The sequence below is a fragment of the Protopterus annectens genome, chromosome 7.part1 (genome assembly GCF_019279795.1).
Source record: "Protopterus annectens isolate FY-2018-M chromosome 7.part1, PAN1.0, whole genome shotgun sequence".
Taxonomy (NCBI): Eukaryota; Metazoa; Chordata; order Ceratodontiformes; family Protopteridae; genus Protopterus; species Protopterus annectens.
This window is the reverse complement of record NC_056740.1, coordinates 299,954,656-299,976,765: the sequence shown is the minus strand read 5'-3', so window position 1 is coordinate 299,976,765 and position 22,110 is coordinate 299,954,656. Positions and strand designations below refer to the sequence as shown.

At 37.9% G+C, this 22,110-nt stretch overlaps 1 protein-coding gene across 3 annotated transcripts in view; it reads right to left on the bottom strand.

The window, feature by feature from the left end:
• LOC122807740 (laminin subunit beta-1-like) overlaps window positions 1–22,110 on the bottom strand; it is a 2,263,691-nt gene that overhangs the window by 1,341,267 nt on the left and 900,314 nt on the right. For all 3 annotated transcript variants that reach the window (XM_044078727.1, XM_044078725.1, XM_044078726.1), the window contains one exon: window positions 3,743–3,866. In XM_044078727.1, the coding sequence (XP_043934662.1) occupies window positions 3,743–3,866 (124 nt within the window). The remainder of the gene's footprint in view (window positions 1–3,742; window positions 3,867–22,110) is intronic.

The window sequence follows — 22,110 nt, the reverse complement described above, 5'->3', positions numbered from 1 at the left end:
GTAGAGGGAGTTGCCTTGATAGTTATGTGACTGTTATTTTTGAGTAATGGCCTATTGGAAGATCTAAGGGACCTATTGTTCACTTGTAGTTGGAGTAAGGTTGAGATTGCTGGGCAGCTATGTAGATTGTGTGTGATTTTGTGTGCTAGGGTTAGTTGATTTAAGGTTAATAGGTTAGGGAGTTCTAGCCAGTTGAACTGAAGAACAGCGGAGCATTGGTGGGTTTTATGGGGATGGTCAGTGGCAAACATTGCAATTTTATTATAGCAGGATTCAAGGTTGTGCAGGTCTGTCTTACGTAAGTTAGTAAAGATATGTGAGCAGTAGAGAAGTGTGGATAGTAGTTGTGACCTAGCCATGGCAAGCCTGGCTTGAGGAGTTAGGTAGGGTTTGGCCCTGTAGTTGGAGTTGACTTTTTTGATGGTTTGAGAGATGTGAGCATCAAATTTGAGATGGCCATCTATTGTGACACCTAGGAGTTTGGCCTGGTTTGAGGACTCAGGTTTGGTACCATTTGAGGAGTGGATGTAGAGGGATGGGCAATTAGATTTGGTAGTTTGGTTTGAGAAGATTATTAATTTTGTCTTATTTGGATTTAGAATGAGCTGGTGGTTTGGTAAAAAAGATTCTACTTCTAGAAAAAGCGTTTTGCATTTTTTTCTATTAGCTTTTGTGGAGAAGGGGCAGAGCAGATAAAGGAAGTGTCATCAGCGTATTGTACGGTAGTTGCCAGTTGGGTAGATGTATTAAGTTTATTGGTGAATATGGTAAATAGAAGGAGGCCAAGTATAGATCCTTGGGGTACCCCAGTGGTCACTGGTATTAGAGGGGAGAGTTTGTTTTCCCATTTAGTAGCCTGTTGATGATTAGAGAGATAAATGGGAAACCAAGACATGGCAAATGGACTGAGGTTGTATGTAGCGAGTATGTTTAGAAGTAGTTGGTGGGAGATGGTGTCAAAGGGTTTTGACATGTCTAGGAATATTGCTGATACTAGTTGTCCATTGTACATTAGGTGGTGAATAGTATTGGTGAAGGATAATAAGGCTGTATTAGTTAGTACATATGAGTCTATGACACATTTGCTTCTGTTTATTTAAAGTCTTTATGGTTCATTCATGACAATAAAGCCAAATCCCGCTAGCTGTGGACATGCATGTTTTGGCCTTCTTATGACCTCATCAGAACAGCAAGTGACTTAAAAAGGAAAAAAAAGTCATGAACTTTCAGAAGCCATATAGCTGAAACACTTAATGTCCTTAGGGGGTCATTTGCTTATATCCCATGGACCTCTATTACGGAGGGTTAAGATATCAAACAGTGAAAACTCTAGCTTGGCTAGATTTTTCTTGTAGTTTTGAATAATTGGCTTGTCTGTGTGACCTTTTTTCTGGAAGTTGCCAGCTGTTGACAGGAGGGAGTTAGGTCTGGAAGGTGGCTCTGTCCAGCTGTCAGACTGGCTTGTTCCTTAACACCCGACTCTCACCTCAGAGGGGAATAGGCTGATCCTGCCCCTGCCTTGTCAAGGAACAAATAGGCCGTAGGAGTCTTACCCTACCTGGGGAACAAACTGGCTTAAAAGAGGAATGGATGAGTCAACAGAGTGGAAGTAGGGAAATGACTGGGTAAATCTTGTTGACAGCAAATTAAAAAAGAAAGAAAAGAAAACCATGCACTAAATACAATTACATTCCAAAGCAGTTGTGTGATTATTTGTAGCTTAAAATATATCAACAGTTCTGGTAGGTCAGCCTTGGGACTCCTTACCATGCAAAATAACTTTATGTATTTTATTTTTTTGTACAATACAGAAACATATAGCTGACCTGTTAGATGGAGGCAGCTCACTTGTACAGATGCATAGTTCTGCCTGCAATACCAGTGACTGGGGTTTGCTGATAAGCTTGTACAGTTCCAGGGTAGCCTAGCCAGGGTAGGGGGACTGATTACCTATGGTGAGTCTTTGACTGTCCTTATCTTGGAGGGGAATATGATACATTCTCCTTGCTATAAGCTCCAGCAGTGGTTGAGGCATCAGCAGCTGGTGCTGTTAAAGTAGGTGTGAGAGATAAGGCAAGGAGATACTGTGATGTTTGCTCTCTCTCTCTTTGTCTAGCTCTAGGAAGCTGAACATTTAGGGAAAGGGAGATGGGTTTAATCGTATTCTTGCTGAGTTGATTGTCCTGTCAGCCTTCTGGTAGTTCAGTTGCTCCTGTTTTGTCATAAATGTACTGACTCGCAGAACTAACACTTGTCACATACCCAAGGCTGGTAATGCCATATTACTAAAAGGGGGATATTCTAGTCTTTTTTAGGGCTCATAAATGGACTGCACTGATGTGCTTGGCTTATGCAGGGGAGAATAGTCAATGACATGCAAATAGTATTGAGAGAATGGTACTAAATGGCTTTGTCCAGGACTATGACACAACTTGCTACACTTAAATCACCACACAAACACTGAGCAGTTCAAAGTCGTTTCCACAAATGCAGTATCAACACTCATTTCATTCATTTTATGAAACCACAATATCCCTGCTGCTTATATTATAAAACAGGGCCAGTACTATGCTCCCTCACCAAAAGTACCTGCTGATTAAGCCCTCTGACAGTATGTAACCAGGGCAGATGCCCCCTTTGCCCACCCTAGTTATGGCTTTGTGAAAGGTATACACTTAAATTCATTTTTAAAAGACCGAGTGAAAAGAAAGACTTCTGCATTGAATTTTTGACAATGGCATGTGTGTCTCAAGTTGTCAAAAATTTATTGCCGATGTTCTCAATTGCAACCTTAATATGCAATAAATCTGAAATATGTAAGTCTTTAGTATTGGTTTTGCAGCCACCTCAAAGTTTACTTTAAGAGATAGACGTAATGCTATAAAATTATGACAGGATGTAGACAAAAATTATTTTAATTACTGACATATTAACCCACATGACAGGCAGATAGCTCAGGAGTCCTTCAGGCACCATATGCCTTCTGTATGACTCTGATTAGGTCACTAAACCAGAGAGTGCTTCTCTGTCATCCCTAAGAATGGACATGTGTTCAGTGGGCTTACCTGGTAAACAAACAAATAAACAAAAAGAAAAACGTGCCTGCTTCCAAAAGGGATCAGAACTTGAAACCCATACTATAAAATGGTTATAGACACACTAAGTATTACAATACACCACTAATACTCTACTCATTTTTTAAATGTGGGTAATGTTACCTAGTAAAGACATTTCTAAAATATTACAAGTTTCTGATAATGGGTGAAAAACCTGAGGAAGAAATGGCATTAGATTAAAAACTTTGCAGTGATGCTCTACACAAAAAAATTCTAAATATAGCACTGATTTTAGTATGTCAGTGAAAACGTCTTCAGGTAAGGTGTATCTTCATGGTACATTTTTCTGAAAAGAAACTGTGCTTCAGAGCAAAAGTCATTCTCATTTTGGAATCTAACTACTAGGTCATATTGCTGCTGGTGCTGCATGGCTGTACAGCTAATGTATCCTGCTGTGAATTACTGACTTCACACCCGTTGAGCACCTTGTCAGAGGTCATAGATTCATAGGTAAGTATTAGGCTAGCAGGCCATTTTAAGCCCAGCCAATTTTTGCTTTTACTGTGAAAAAAATCAAACCCTGTACTATATGTCTGTGTGGTAAACACCTTAACCATTATGCCAACCCTAGGTGAAGAAATATATCTGAAAATTGAAATAGAAATACTAGTATGAGTGGTTCTCACCATTTTCTGCTTGCCACCAGGTCCAGTTTCCATCTGGTCCAGCCAATGAGATAACATTCTCAATGCGATGGCTGAATTTGTAGTTTGGCCATCGTGAATCACAGTGGAAGCATTTATCATCATCCTGTAATATAAAGTGAAATATTATAAAAATACAGAGTACGGTGGAAGAAAGCTCCTTGATTTTCAAGGGCACTGCAGCACCGACTTTCTACTCACAGAACCATTCAATAAAAAGAATTAATAATATAAATGTCATAACTTATAGAATTTGAATTACCATTCATGTGGGAAATACTACTAAAATCCAGTATAATGATCTAATACAATATAATCGTTTTAAGTAAAAATATCAGAACTTACAGGAAATAGCTAATAGAGACTAATTTGCAATGTATGATAAATTATCATACATCATGCACCCACTTCAAAACTTTACTAAAAGCGCACCTAAAAACATGCTGGCTATGCCCTTGCAACTCCCAATCTAATATCACCCACCCCATCCAACCACTACCTTTCTTTCCACCCCACTAACTACCTTGATTATAGCAAACTCAGATGCTCATAAGCCTAGTACTTATTATACAGCAGGAACTTCTTATTGTAACATTTGTTAATGTCTGTTATATACTTTGCAGATAAAGATTCTAGTTGTCTACTGATGTACTATGTTCTTCATCTGTAAATATGTTTGTAATTAATTGCTATGCTAATCAAATTGTTAATCGCTATGTAATCCAATGTAATTACTGTCTGTTTATTTTAACTGTGGAGCTTTTCTCCCCAGGCCTCCACTGAAAAGGGACCAACGTCCAGCCGGACACTCCTGGTCAACAAATGTAAATAAATAAATAAAATTGGAAATTATTTTATGCTTGCATACAGTCTGTAAAGAATATATCTATAACATATATATATATATATATTTTTTTTTTTTTTTTTTTTTTTTTTCCAGAATTTTCTAAAGCATATTACCTCTGGCAACTAAAGTACTTATACAGAGTGCTCTGATTATGTTCTTTAAAAAAATAACCCTATAACATCAAAGTTTGTAACATTTCTGTTAATAATTAAAATGTCCCACAGTCAGATGGATGGTTAACAACAAAGTACATTGTGTATCAGGTAATAGTTATAAAAGCAGTAATACACATTGCCCTGCAGTTATTAATTAAAGAAGGTATGAAAATATTGTACTCAGGATTTGCTGTCTGGAAAACATTCCCAATATGTTAGGAAATCCCCCTTTCTACAGACTTAGGCACATAACAGTGCAGTTGCCTAGAACCTAAAGGGATAAATGATTACTTTACTGGTTATTCAGAATGCATGGATGAAGCTATTGGGTTTACAAATACTCTATAAGGACATCCTCTGTTTGTTGTTTTACATTGATCTCTTGGGAATGCATATTTACTTGTTCTGTGAAACGAGCCAGGGAGGAATCTATAGAGCACTAGAAAATTTTGAAGACAAAAGCACATAGAGCATAGAAATAGCTGCAATCCAAGTCTGTCTCTCCACAAAGTGAAAAGAACCATGAGTGTTGTACTTCCAATATTTGCATAAACAGTAGCCATAAAATTTGCAGAAATAAGCAATTTCAAGAATCACTAAATGATCTGTAATCCTAAGCATTTATTTATATTTTCTGGAAATATATGTCAAGAAATTCTCTTCTCAAGCTTTGCTCTTGGCTGAATTTCTTGGCATGCATTTTCAAGCCTCTAATATTATATTCTGAGTCTTGATGATAAACCTTTGTCTCATGGTAGGAACTAACTGTAATAATGGATCTTAAAGACTGTGTTCTAGCAGCTGGTTCTTAACTTTCTGGAACTGCACCCAAAGGTATGAAAGGTCAAATTATAAATATTTACTGGGATTTCCCCACAATGGCAAAGCTTAGTTGTGAGTCTAGCTGTCTCCTTCCCCACAGGATGGGTGGATTGGTACTGGGTGCTCACTCCTTTCTCTCCCACAATGACATAGCTTAGCCATGAGTCTAGCTATCTCCCACCCCAAAGGATGGATGTATTGGCACTGGCTGCTCACTCCTTCCTCTCCCAAAATGACATAGCTAAGCAGTGAGTCGAGTTATCTCTTCCCCACAGGATGGGTGGATTGATACTGGCTGCTCATATCTTCCTTTTCCACAGTGATATAGCCAAGCAGTGAGTCGAGTTATCTCTTCCCCACAGGATGGGTGGATTGGTACTGGCTGCTCATTCCTTCCTTTACCACAGCAATATATCTAAGCAGTGAGTCAGGCTATCCCCTCAAAGGATGAGTGGATTGATACTGACTGCTCATTCCTTACTTTCCCACGGTGTTATATCTAAGCAGTGAGTCAAGCTATCCCCCCACAGGATGGGTGGATTGGTACTGGCTATTCATTCCTTCCTTTCCCACAGTGCTATATCTAAGAAGTGAGTCAGGTTATTCTCCCACAGGATGGGTGGATTGATACTGGCTGCTCACTCCTTTCTCTCAAATAGTGAAATATCTAAGCAGTGAGCCAGGCTATCGCTCCACAGGAAGAGTGGATTGGTACTGGCTGCTCACTCCTTCCTCTCTCACAGTGATATATCTAAGCAGTGAGTCAGACTACCCCCTCACACACAGGATGGGTGGATTTGTACTGGCTGCTCACTCCTTCCTCTCCCACAGTGATATAGCTAAGCAATGAGTCAGGATATCCCCCCACAGAATGGGTGGATTGCTATTGAATGCTCACTCTTCCCTCTGTCACAGTGATATAGCTAAGCTGTGGGTCAGGCTATCCCCCCACAGGATGGGTCGATTGGTACTGGCTGCTCACTCCTTCCTCTCTCACAGTGATATAGCTAAACAGTGAGCTAGGCTACCCCCCCCCCCACACACACACACACAGGATGGGTGGATTGGTACTGGCTGTTCCCTCCTTCCTCTCCCACAGTGATATAGCTAAGCAGTGAGTCAGGCTATCCCCCCACAGGATTGATGGATTGGTACTGGCTGCTCACTCCTTCCCCTCTCTTAGTGATATAGCTAAGCAGTGAGTCAGGCTATCCCCCAACACAGGATGGGTGGATTGGTACTGGCTGCTCACTCCTTCCTCTCCCACAGTGATATAACTAAGCAGTGAGTCAGTCTATCCCCCCACAGGATGGGTGTATTGGTACTGGCTGCTCATTCCTTCCTCTCTCACAATGGCATAGCTGTTTATGATGTTAAAGTCTGATTCCATCATATTTATTTCAGTTCTTTTTCAACAGTATATTTCAGTTCTGACTAATAGAAAAAAGGTCTTAACTGTTGTCTAAGACACCTGCATAAATGAATGGTTACCTCCCTCAGAAAGGAAAGACCAATAAAATCTAACTGTTTCCTCTACAGGATCTCACAAGGAAAGGGTAACAAACATTATTCCTAGAAGTGCATTTTTGAGAGTTTTGTTGTTACTGTATGATCTTACTTTGAGACACAAGTGATAGGTTTATAACATCCTGTAGAGATCACTAAGCAGTGCAAACCTGACCTATGTTTGGGGTGTAATACATTATAAAGGTAGGCTCTGCAAAAACGTATTTTATTCCCTTTCTGTTTCATTTTTCCAACTGCACCAGTGCTTCCTTCCATCCATGGATCTATCAGCTTCTCCTACTTCCCCTGGACTGTTTACTCTAAGGCTGGGGCTGGTGTGGAACCTAAGGGTATTCTGGAAGACTTGGGGTCCTGTTGTTGATTATTTCCATCAGACAGAGTTATCATTTATGACCTACACATCTGAAGGTTATGCCTCTCAATGGCCCATGGCTCACCACAGGGAATGCCTAGATGATTACCCCCCTGGGATAGGCACACCCATCCTTTCCTCCCTAACAGCATCTCAGGCACCTGAGCTCCTAATTGCACCCAGGTTTCCTGGTCTGTAGTTAGAGCTTTATTCTTCTGTAGCATGGTGATGGCCTTGCTTGTGCAAGAGTCAAATTATGCCACTGTACTTTGGGCTGGGTCCATTGTGAAGTACCTTGAAGTACTGTACTCATGTGACTGTGTTATTTCATTTCATTTCATTTGTCATCACTGGGCAAATAATGTAAAAAAGCTGTTGGGACAGCAACCACAATAGCTGACTGACTTGAAGTAACCCATCTAAACGTCTCTCATACTTGTCACATCAAAAAGACAGAAACAAAGCTATAAGCTTATAAGGACTATAACATCCCTTTCAACTTTATTGCTTTCTTTCATGGTCCTAATGGAGAAATGGAATTAACAAGAGAAGGAAAGTAGTATTGCTGGAATGGCATTCATCTTCAAACCTTGGCAAGTACCTTCAGATGGTGGACCCTATTTTGTACAAAATGCTCACAAAGACAACACTGGTATATAAACTGCATTTTATATATCATGGAGAATTCCAAAAAATATATATATATAAGAAAGTAGACTAGGTACACAGGTCCTAAGTTACAAAAGTGGCATTTTCCTAGCATAGGTACTGGTGTTATGACTAGAAAATAGTCAGCATATAGAATCTTCAGAACATGGAAACATTACTACCATAGGGCTTGGCCATGTTACTGGTGCTCCCCCCCCCACACTCACACACACACACACAGACACACACACACACACACACACACACACACACACACACACACACACACACACACACACACTCTCTCTCACACACACACACACACACTGTAGAAGGGGGAAGCAGTCACGTAAAAAAAAAAAAATATATATATATATATATATATATATATATATATATATATATATATATAGTAGGCCTATCAAGAGGCATGGTGACAATAAAATGGACTGTTGAGGATAAGAAAGAGGTTATGTATTGCTTTAATTTTGCAACGAGCCCAAAATTCCCACATGGTGGATACATATCAAGAATGAAATTAGAGGAAGAAATACTTGCATAAGAAAAACTGTTAAAAGCTACAGGTAATAATTTAAGATCTTCAGTGCAACAGATTAGAGTGAATCATTACCTAGATGTAGAAACACTGGGCCATTAGAAAAAAATGTGACTATGGAAGTGCTACAAGAAAAAGAAAAAAGTTATTGAAAGTTATGAAAAGAAATCTGATATGGTGTAGTATTTATACAAAGAAAAAGCCATTCCAATAAATATGAAAAATGCAGCTCCAAAAAATATTTGAAGAGAAGTACATCCAAAGACATGCAGATATGATACATTTTTTACAGTGGCAAGACTAAGATCACAGAAGTGGAATGTAATTTAGTGGTACAGAAAGGAAACAAATAGAAGTTAAAGTTACTGACCAAATAAGACCTGGAGGATTTAGTATAGAACTCCAGTTCAGACAATATCACAGCATAGTGGATCAATGAGTCCCTGATAATCCCCAGATGGTGGTACAGCATATACAGCAGGATGCATTTGGACAGGATGCACCACAGGGTGATGTCTTGGAACCTTCTGTCGGAAAATTGTATGAAAGTCAAGTTAGAATTTCACAGCAAGGGAGAGAGAAAAGGAAACAGACAGTAAAGAGGATGTTCTCACTCTAGAAGAAAATGATCCAAGAGATGATTTTTCTTGATTCAATAGAAATGGACCAACAAAATAAAATTGATGAAAGAAGGATATTGCAGAAAGTGAACAAACCCAAAGTTAGAAGACTGATAAAAATAGATGAACAGAGTGATTATGGCTATTCAGTGAGATCTGCATAATAAAATATACCACTGTGCAGCTAAACCAATAACAGATAAAGTGTTATCACAAAAAAAACAAACAAACAAAAAACATAGTAATAACAATGGAAGCATCAAACAGAAAAAAAAATAAAGCAACTAATACAAGAAGCATAAGAATGTAATAAAGGGAATAGGTAATCAAAATAAATTAGAGAAAGAGATGTGGTAAAAACAAAACAACATACATCAAAACAGATCAGGATCTGTCTAACACCATTTCCAAAACTATCAGCACAAGTAGAAAATGCACACATATATAAAGAAAAGTACAAAACAAGGAATTCATTGATGACCCGAAAATGTTCTATAGAGAACTGAGAATAAAAGAAAAAAACTCCAAAAAACAAAAGCAACACCCCTTAAAAATCAATACATTTTGGAGAAGTATTTATGAAGACACTGTTGAGCATAACAAAGATACTAAAAGGATAGAAGAATTAAAAGAAACCATAAGAAATTCTAATATAGAGGGCATTAAAATGTAATGAATTAACAGTCACAGAAACTGAGACAAATTTAAGAAAGGCTAATAACTTTTAAACCTCAAGTCTAGATGTAGTACCTAACTTCTTGCTAAAGGAATTACCATCTTTGCACAATGATTCAGCACTGTGTAAAAAGTAGTTATAAGCACATCCCCAAAAAACACCAACCTGGTTAATAACAATAAAAACATACCTGCTAAGAGTGTACCTGCAAGCAATCATACGAACTATAGACCAATGACTTGCCTACTGCAAAATATAAATTATATGCTGGAATTAATGCAGAGTTTATAGTCAGGAAAAAAACAGTTCAGTTATGGTTAAAGAACAAAAAATGTTACAAAAGAAAATAATTTGGAACAAAATATAATCTATTATTAAACAATGCAATAACAGAGAGCTTTAAAAAGGGATGCGACCTAAGTATGGCATGAATTGATTACAAAAACATTTAATAGCATCTCACTTTCAAGTATAATAGAATTCTTACAGATGAATAAAATGTAATCTACACTGGTAAATTACATAGTTGTCACTATGGAACAGTGACAAGCCACTTTAAAACTGAGCCACAATAAATGACATATTCTTATCCCAGAGATATAAATCCAAAGGAGGATATTCCAGGGTGACTCTTTGTCACTGCTGCTGTTTCGCCTCTCCCTTTACCCATTAAACTGTTTGCTTAATAGATTAACCTATGGTTACAACTTAATTTCCAGAAACAACTTTGCCAAATGACGAGTCATCTACTTTTTGTAGAGGATTTAAAAATGTATAAATATTTCGGAAAAGATGAAGGATCAGCAATTAAACATTTACAAATGAGATCAAAACTTAGTAAGGAATATTTTAGAAGAATAAAGCTAATATTAAAAAATGCCATGAAATCTAGGAATACAATTCAAGCTATGAATCAGCTTGTTATTTCTGTTCTAAATTCCAGCTTTGATGTGAATGACCCTTAAGGCAAGTCTTTTATAAAACAAAGTATTTAATGTTGAAATGCATTTTAATTTTATTTTAAATAAAAATAGATGGGGATATTTGTACAAGTTGTAAAGGGGAAAAAAAGGTCTTTGTTATTTATGTATTATACAGTTTAAAGCAGTTATACAAATAAGGTAAAAAATCATTAGTTAGTTTATCACTACAGCACCCAAAAGCATTGTAGCATTTGGACAAGAAAACAAGAAAACTGCTTCACGCTTATCAAATTATGTCTAAAATCCAGTGTGCGGCAAATCTATATATCTCCCAGTCATGGTGGTATGGGCATCCTTGAATTTTACTTTATGTATAGGACTGCAATCATGTGACTGCATACATGTTTGTTGACATCATCAGTTCCAAACAGGACTGGATTTATAAATGTAACCACAAGATGCAGATGAGGTGTGCACCTCATGGTAACCTTTTGGTATTCAGAGACAGCCATAAAGCATCTATATCACATAATCGAAGCTTCAAAACATCTTATCTGATGTGGTCAAGACCATATCATCGATGTGTTGAAACTTCAAATATGTAAAATAAAACAATAAAAAAAACTTACCTTAACATTTCAAGCAGCGGGGCAAGCCCCCCTGCATCCCCCACACCCCCCGCTACTTAAATATACCAACTCTGAGATCACACTACAGTGCAGTAAAGGGAAATCTTCCCTTATGGAGATTTCCATTAAAACATTCGATGTTTCAAAACTTTGATGATATGCCATATCAGTTTTGAAGTTTTGAAACTTCGATGAAGCAATATAGACCTGCCATAACAGGGTGCTTTTGCACAAAAATGCAGAGCACCATGTTGGTCTGTCTCTGCAGCCATGCTATATGCTAACTAGGTGGTCTATCGCTTCTCGGCCTTTTGGCTAAGATCAAGTGTAGTGGTGAAGAAGCATATTCTAATTACCATATGTTCCCCTCATTGAACTGCTTCACTGGAGGTGTCTATGTGCCAAGCAATTCATAGAAATGATTGACTATATAGATTATCATGACCATTCTTTACAAATTACTGCAGTGAACACAATTAAAAGGCCATGATCATCCATCACAGTAGAGGTAAGTACTGTGGCATTCAGTATTAGGTAGGGTTATTAGGTAGGTATTAGGTTAGGAGGTATGTGCATGAGTGTATGCGAGGGGCTGCATGTGTGACTGTATGTGTGAGTGTGTGTCTGCTTGAGAAGTAGCAGTAAGGGGGTAATGAGGGGCTAGGCTAGGAGTGTGTGTGTGTGTGTGTGTGTGTGTGTGTGTGTGTGTGTGTGTGTGTGTGTGTGTGTGTGTGTGTGTGTGTGTGTGTGTATGCACACGCGCTTGTGTGTGTAATGAATGTTTGTATATGTGTGGGGGGTGGGGGGGTTATGGTGGCTGACATCCTTCCACATATCCCTAGACTAGTGAGCAGAGCCTGCAACATTGGCTGGGAGAACATACTAGCCAAAAGAGATAGCTCTAAAAAGTTGTGTCTGAGCAGCACTTAGACAGAATGGGGATTGGGGCGGTGGGGGAAACCACAAGACACCCGGGATTGCCATTATTTGTCATATCTTAATGGCAGTTTAACATTATGGGGATTCAAGGAGTGGGGACCATAAGACACTAGAAGGAATTTTATTGTGCCTTAGTGGCACTTTAACAGTACAGGGATTTGAGTTAGGGATAACTAGATGAATGAGGTAATTCTGTTATGCCTTGATAGCACTTAAACAGTCCATGGTATGAGGGTGGGTAGCACTAGACACCAGAGGTAATTCTCTTATGCCTTAGCAGCATGTTAACAATACAGGAGATGTGGGAGTGTAGTACTAGACACCAGGGGTAATTCTAATATCTCCCACCTTAACAGGACTTTAACAGCATGGGGACTGGGTTGAAACACTAGAAACCAGGGTGTACTTTCCAGGATGTGACATGGGAAACTCTAATGTCTGGCATTAATTTGTGAATGCAATCTTCCATAATTTAAAAGGGCAGAAAAGGAGATGAGGAGACATTAGGGTTGTACAGACAACTCAGGGACAAGTATGGAGTCTTTGATATGTGTTTGTGTTTGTGTGTGTGTGTGTGTGTGTGTGTGTGTGTGTGTGTGTGTGTGTGTGTGTGTGTGTGTTTGTGTGTGTATGTAAGCATCCTGTGCGTGGGAAGAGGAATGTGTTGGGGTGCCTCTGATATCACAATATGACTTACAACACCGTTAACTATCACAGCATGCGCTCATCTACACTTTGTGATAGTTGATGCAATTCAAAGATATGCAGACTAGCCCATAATGAAGTCTTTCCTCATTGTAGCTAATGTGTCTCCGAATCACAAAATACTGCATTGCATAAACAGGGCCTTTTACTTTGGGTCATGTGGCCTACACTGGAGATCTTATTGAATCCTATGGACAGCAAAAATGCTAAACTATGAAGAAAACAAATCTAAGACGACATCTTTGCTCAGATTAGCAAAAGCATTTTGGAAATTAATGGGAATGGAAATCAAACCAGAAGAAGACAAAAATTAAGTGGCTATAAGACATGATAAAAAACAAAAAAATATATAAAGAGTAGGAACAGAAGAAAAGGAAAGAAAACTGAAAAGTCAGCAATTATAGTGGCATGTACAGAGAACTCCTGCAGCAACATGTTATTCAGGATTTGATACATAAATGGTTAAGGAGAGGTGAATTTAAACCAAAAGATAAATTGTCAATAACGGCAGCTCAAATCAGTGAACATACAGAAAAAAATGGAGGATAAAGACAAATGCAAGTTCTGTAGTACAAAACTAGAAACAGATGCACATCTTGTTGATGTTTGTAAAATATACTTATGGCTAAGTGTCTGTATACTGAGAGGTACACTAACATGACAAATCTGTAGCTGATAAGCATTGGAAAGAAACTACAAAGAGCTACTGAAAATGAAGATGTTATCACACAGGATCATCTAATAGCAACTACCAAGAAAGCATGATATAGTAGTCAAACAAAATGGAAAATAACATTAATCAATGAAACAGCTACATCTAGCAATTATAGTGTCCTGTGCAATGAGATATAAGGTTGTAAATAGGATTTGCAATGAGGGCAACATAGAATAAAGATATCCAGGCAGTTCCAATAGTAGGAGGACAAACACGACAGGTGAAAAAGAATGTTGGAGTGTACTTAAGTATGCTAAAATACATATAATTCTATAAACATTGCAGACAAATGCAGTCCTGGGTCTTTCCTCACTGTAGCTAATGTCCCCATATCATTGTAGGTGCTGAGAACAGTACTGTTGGCAGCCATCAAAGACTGAAGCAATACTAATTTCAAGAACTTTAATCATATCCTGAATCAGGAAAATGGTCCATTCCTGCCACTATATTAGAAACCCTAACATTTGGATAAATTAACAAAGGAAGATTTCCAAATGAAAAGAATGGTTGACACAGATTGTGAAACAATTTTAGGGATGTTTAAGAACTAGCCTGCATGAGATTCCAAATGCATAACATTAAGTCTGTGTCATTTCTGTGTTTATAAGGACACCTATAACAGCAAACCAGATTTAACTGAAAACTGTAGACCACACTATATTTCAAATAATAATGTCATATTCAAGGAACACAGCATTTTGTATCTTTTTGAAGGTAGTTATTGGGAGTAATAAATTCATGAGTGCATCTTTAGCTTTTTAAAAACAGATCTGCATTCATTTATATTCATTATTTCTTTGACCTGGTTGCCAGATTAAGCTTTCACGATATGTGTTCTATATGGAGATGTTTAAAGTCTTTGACCTATTAAATTATTATTCAAATGCTGATTACGTATGGCATATATATTTATTCATTTTAAGTTATTTGATTATTTTTCCTTGGAATAAAGCAGTGTTTATTGTGAAACAATTTTAGGCCTACACTGGAGCGTGCACTTACATAGCACAGCTATCAGAAGTGCATTTTATAATGAAAATAGTGTCGTTCAGTTGTACTGTAATGAAAGTATTAATATATTTCCTTGAAGTGAAAAGTGAAAAATAAAATATATAACATATTTAGAACTGATAAAAACTGAAAACATTATGCTTAACATATCCCCCCCAAAAAAAGTTTTAAAAGCATATTCATGTTTTTAATAAAATGAAAGGCTAAGCATGAATTAAGTTCAGCTTTACATACAAATTTCTGCAATCTTTTCTATTTTTCCCTTCACCCCCTTTTTTCTTTTCATTCTTCTTCTACTCCATTAAAAGGGTACGGGGGTTGTTATGTACATAATTAAGTATATAAATTAAGAGGATGGAAACATTTTGTATATGTAAGTCACTAACTATTTAAAAGAATTAATGTAAGAATTTAGTAAGGATGTTTTTACAGAAAATGACTTAGGTTCGAAGATATCAACCTGTGAGAAAAAAATTACACTGTGCCTTATTATCAGGTGAGGTTTATAGGTCTTATGGAAGTCTACGTAAGCTCTGATTTTTTAATGTTTAGAGATAATCTCATTATTTAAGTGCTAGAAAACAGAAAGCATGATGAGTGGAGAGGGACTAACAGTTGTTATTAAAATTTCTTAGAGTGGTCCTTTCAGATAAGTAGGAGAAAGAATGTATTTTGAGTAGTATAAAGATATGTGATCACATCAGGAGATCTGTCCTTTGAAAGACTGGGAGCCATTTTGGTTGTGTTAGCACTGAGCATCAGTGCTTATGTTGAGGAACTAATGCAATACTGTAATACAGTTTCAGATTCTGTTTGAGATGAACTGCACGGCAGACTTTCTTTTTTATTTTTTCAATGACATCTGATTGGCACAATGGTTGAAGTTTTAACTCCCACATACAGGATACAGTCCTGACCTCTGGCCAGTGATTGTTCTCCCTATGTGGTTTTCCTTCCCAAAACATGCTGGCTGTTTTCACCTCACACTTAAGAAGCATCCCATAGTGGACCTAAAATTTAATGGAGTCATAACCTCTTTAGGCATCTGTAGTGTAGAGTATCCTCTAGACAGAACACAGATCACAGATTGTCAGGACTAGCCAATTGATGGTCTAAAAATTCTGTCTAGGTGATTTGGTCACACTGAGTAATGTTGTTCAAAAAAATAAAATAAATAAAATGTGCATGGGTATTTGTTGGTACAATGTAGAATAAGAACAAAGTTTACTTTGCACTACACCAGGGACCAGTTTTAATGACGTAGGGGTACATATAACACTGCTATGTCTCTATTGGCCAGTTGGTGTCCACCATAAAGTTCAGCAGTCCTGGGTTAATAAGGTACCATCTATCAGGTATCCAAATGCCCTGCCTGAGTTATCTGGGATATCTCTTTTGAGTGAAAGCTGAATACAAAACCATTTAGCCTGCCATGAATGAACTAAGGATTGCTACACTGAATATAGGTTCTTTGACAGATCACAGTTTAAAAGTAGATGACATGATGGTAAGAAGAAGACTGGACATCCTATGCATCCAGGAAACAAAGTGGAAGGGTAATTGAGTAAAGCCACTTGACACAGAATGCACAGTCCACTACTCAGGGGCAGGCAGACTAGAAATGGTGTGGGAATTGTAATGAAGGAGAGTTTTCAGAAGACCGTGAGGGATGTCATCAGAATTAATGACAGACTCATGGCAATCAGACTGCAGTGCAAAGATAGGGTAGTATTTATAATCTCAGTCTGTGCCCCAGAATAGGGCTGTGATGTTGAAGAAAGGACTGCGTTCAGGCATCAGTTGCAGGAACTACTAGATAAAGCAGGACAACAAGAGTTGTTGACAACAGAGGACCTGACTGCTCATATTAGGGCAGAAAGAAAACAATATGAGGACTGCCTAGGTTAAGATGGATGTGACAACAGGATTATAGAAGGAGAAGCTATTTTACATTTCTGAGTATCAAATGGCTTGATGGTGGCCAACACATGGTTCACGAATAGAGAGACAGCTGACCCTCTTCCTTAGCTCTGCTGGACAGTAGTTCATACTAGGAGACCATATACCTTAGCCAGAATTGCTGCATAAGTACCATGTAATAGTAGTTGTCAGGGTCAGGGAATCCTTCCATCTAGTCCAATTAATAATTAAAAGTATGTCATCCAGGTCAAAAGAAATAACTATCCATCTATACTCTGCCCTTGTTGCACCTGTTATGGCATATAATGCCCCCCCCCTGTTAAGGAGCTACCCCTCCTTGATTTCCTATATCTCCACAAAACAAATAGCTCCACAACCACTTAAGCTAAAAACTTGAATCTCCATCAACAAATTAATAAGATACTCTGAAGGAACAAAATTATTACTCAAGACATCCCTCTTCTCTGGAATAATCTTCCATTACATATAAAACAGTAATAACCCTCACTTCTTTAGAAGTAAGTCTTGATGATTGGTTGGGCATGTGTAAACTGATTCTGGGACTGACTTGTTTTAAATATGAGGGTGACTATTACAGGGATCACGTCAGTCACCCTGCTAGACAGGGGTCTAGGGAAGTAAATAGTGTGGGAAGAAATAGCCAGGGAATTGTTATGACTAGCCTTGTGTAGGCCCTAGGGCTGATAACCTAGTACCAACCTTTGAACCTATGAACCTATAAATGATGTGCATGAGCTGATTCTGCCTTGCAGACTCTGTGAAGTTATGAATGTATACATCTATGAATCTATTACAGGTCCAGGCATCTTCTGCATCTCACATGGTGGTGTTTTCTAGAAGGTTGACTTTCTGCGTTGGTCTGCAGTATGCCAGAGTGGGAGTTTCTCTCCAGTCAGTGCACATTCCAACTCTACTAGTCTTCCAGAGGTCTAGATCAGAAGATCTGCTCTTCCTATTTCTCTAGTTCTTGTTACTTGAGTTTGCACATACTTGCAGCTATGTTGGCCTGTACATAATTGCACATTTGCCTCTATGCTTCTTCCCTGAATATGGTTGTTCTTATTAGCTGTTGTGTATTGTCCAACCTCTCCTTCTCAGCTCTGGTAACTTTTATCGCCTTCTATTCTGTCTGGGTAAGCTGACTCTTTTAGGAGCCTCTTGGCATTTATACTTACAGTTATGTTTCCTGCAGCGCCCTGTATTTGAGACTGTCTAAATAAGCAACTATTCTACTGACAGACTAGTATTCACAGTGGAACCATGTTCTGCTTATATTTCCTTTTGCCAGTCTATTCAGATTCATAGAATCATAGAATCATAGTTTAAATACTAGTCTAGCTGACCTTGTAGGCCATTTTAAGCCTAGTGAAATTCCCTTCAAAGGTGAGAATCATACCCTGTACCTTGTGTCTGCAAGGTAAACACCTTAACCATTATGCCAGCCTCCCAACCCTACATTAATGTTCTCTCCATGAAGACAGTTATTTCCTGGCAATTCTTTTGTAAAAGTTTCTGAATGGTAAGATTTAATGTGTTTTCTTCCTGATATAAACTTCATGAGGTAAAGTGGTCTTGTCCACTATTCTAGCCTTAGTGATGAAGTTTTTTTTTCTGGTACTGTTATATATTATGTTCCTGTACTGAATGCAAAAGTTTAGTCATTTTTTCTGGCATTGTTATTTAGTATGGTATTATACTGTATGCAGATGCTTAGCTATCACCATGTTGTCTTTATCACCAGAAGACAAAGGTGAATTTATCATATTTTATAGATTTCCGAAAGTAAATTTATTCATCATTCCCCAAAATCAAACCATTAAAAAAAATCTGATCATGTTTGTTTGCCTCCTTGGGATAAATTGAGGAGTGTTCTAGGTAGCAGGACAACTTCACTTTGACTTGTCACAAAACATAGCATCTAGTGTGAATGTGTGAACCAGTTTCTTAAGAGTAAGCTGGTTACAGTTCTACTCCTTCAACAGAAATGTCATACTGGAGTGTCAGTACAATCTTGAGTGGATCAGGTACAATGCTGCTTCAGTAAGAGTTGGATGGGGTCTCCTACAGTTTGAATGTAAGTCTTTATAATGTACCATGATGCAAGGACTGTATAAATAGCAGTAGTAAGTTATTTACTTTGGTCTCTGTCCTAGAAGCACATTCCTCTATCCTCCTTCTCTTATGACTGATACAGATGTATTTTACTGTTTCTTGTGGATCCTGTGCCATATTTTTTATAAAGAGAGATTTGTTTAGGCCTGGTTATAAATTTAGCATGTTATGTTGATATGCTGAGTTATGACAGATGGTATACATAACGAGTGGCTGATAAGTATGAGGTGACTGCCAACCCATCTGAATCCTCTAATGAGTGATGACAATGGATACCCAAGTCAGCCATACAGATACTTGTAGAATGGAATGTTATGGCACCTTCAAAGACAGCTGTTTACATGGTATATATGATTTAATGGATGTAAGGCATACAGGCAATAGGTAGCCTTGTGTGCATTCATGCTTAGGGTTTATTTAACTATAGTGTTTAGATACTTTCCAACAATAAAATACAAGAAATATTTTAAAACAAACTGTAAAGAATTACTATAACCTGGAAAACAACAGCACAGCTAGATTAGCAGCTTGGTGCTGGGTTAGCCAGGGAATGAGGTGTAGGAAGGAGAGGCTCATTCGCTCTCTAAGTCTGGGAGGGAGGGATTTCTGCCCATATTGTAGACACATCCCTGATGATGTTAATGGGTATATTGCTGTTAGAATTAAAGAATTTGAGGTAGGATGGAGCTAATAGGCATCTCATACAGTGATGTATGTGATGTCACTAACTCCACTGAGGTAAGGACATACAAAAAATCTTGGCATGCAGGACCAACGTATGTGATGCTTCAGGCTGATCTGCTCCACTCCCCTGTTTAACCCACTATCAGTGTGAACCCAGCCCCAGAGGATAGCTCAAGCATGCAGGACCAACGTATGTGATGCTTCAGGCTGATCTGCTCCACTCCCCTGTTTAACCCACTATCAGTGTGAACCCAGCCTCAGAGGATAGCTCTAGCATGCAGGAGAGACCTCAGAGGTTTCTCACTAAGAAAATATAGGAACTCCAAACCATGACCTATGTGGACAAGCCAAAAACCCTGTCACTTTACTCTGTATTTTATAGGCTGCTGATTGGTGACTTGTGCCAGGCCTATAGGGCAATCTCCAACCCTGCCCAAATGGAAATGCTGCACATCCACAAGTCAAATGGGTCAAGTGTCACTACGCTCTAGGAATCTCAACCTAGCTTGTGACATTAGCAGATCATGCTGAAGAGACAGATATGTCTCCCAGAGACTGCCACTTCTCTGGAATAGACTTTCTATTCACGTAAAACAGAGCTCCTCACTGACTCTATTCAAATGCAACCTAGATAATTGGATGGGAGAGTTTAAATTCGCCCCGGGGTGGCAACTGTGTTCCTCATGGACAAGGGTAGCTGGTGTTGATCACAGACCCACTCTGTTCATAAATTCATTCTGCAAAGTTCAAAATAAACCATTATGAATTATGTTTGCAAACAATGAAAGTCAGACTTCCTAATGAAGTACATTAAGTATATACAGAAATAGGAACTAATATGAAATACATTATAATAAAAGACACTAAGAAATTAGGAGCAGAAATAAATCAAAGTTACTAAGAAATCTGCACCATAAAAGTACAGAAATATTTGGTAATAGATTGAGAAAGACCCAGGTTTAATTGCTACTCAGTGCCCATAAAGCAGTTGTATTTAATATTTTCTAAGAATTGTTAAAATCTGGATAGTACATCCAAACTGCCCTGTGTGGAAGTATAACAATGAACTATAAAACTGCAATGCCATTTTTGTCTTCACACCAGCAGTACAGAGTCTGTACAATCCTGTTATGACTTATTCCTTTATTGGTACTAATAAAATTGGAAGAAAGTCCCCTTTTATAATTTTGATTCTGGAGCATACTTGATTACTCTGTTTTCAAGCAGTTGTTGTGCTTCTTACTACTGTTTTTCTATTACAGTTGATTATATAAGGTTGGATTACTGAGGGTGAGAGATTAAGTCCTTTTCTTTAAATTTCAGGACCCAGTGCTTCAACATAACTGTAGATTACTTTACGAATGGAGTGAGTCTTTGATTTCAACTCCCTTCCTGATTAATGGGAAGTGCAAGGCAGAGGTTAGCTTAGTAATCAGGAAAAACTATGGGAGTTTTCAGATGGTGACCACTGTCGACCCATGTCTCTAGGTCACCTTTATCTGTCTTTATATCAGTTTTTCACTTACTGTTGTCACAAAACACAGAATGGACACTGACTCTCTGAATCCTTTTGTTTTCCATTATAGGTCCATTTCACAGCGCTCCTTGAAATGTCTTAACCACAGCTTTATGTCCCAAGAGAATTTGGTTATATGCAGTTAGAAGTCCAGATATATGGTTTTAACTGATCTCATTGTCCTACCTGCTGCAGTTGCTGTTTCATAAGTGATATTTACAGTACAGGAATCTACAATGCTTACTTTTCATATATATATATATATATATATATATATATATATATATATGTATATATATATATTTTTTTGAGTTTGGAGATCTGGTCATTGTGAGGGACATTGACAATGTCTTCAAGAGCTGCTCAGCCTTGCTGGTAACAGGTTATATACCTTGTGCAGATCAAACTCATGAACATTTATTTGTTTATTTATTTGACTGGTTGAAGAATTCACTACTGGTACAATCCTTTTTTCAACCACTACCTGGGACAAATGATACAATACAAATACATTCTAAATGCAAAATATATCACACAGATATAAAACATTTGAAAGTAATAAACACATTGTGAATGGACTAGTATCATAAAAGTAGAGTTCAATAACAGTGAAATAGTAAGAACATTTAAATACATTATGCTGCCAATGTGGACTTATTAAAGGGAGATGTTAAGTACAGCATGAATATTTATATTAAGGGATTATAGTTCAGCTTAACATAAAACAATGTTGGATGTTGTACCATAAGATATGATGGTCCAGGCAGGGATGAACAAGAGTAAACCTATGTCTCTGAAACACTTGCATTTATATTCATTGGCAAGATGTTTGTTTACTTTGGGTTGAACTGTGGGTGATTATCCAAATTTGCAATTTTTGTGGGAAAGTTGTTCCAGAAGGTTGGTACAAGCTTATAAAGCGACTTTTCACATATGGATAAAGGGAACTGGAGTCTGGTCAGTTTGAGTGAG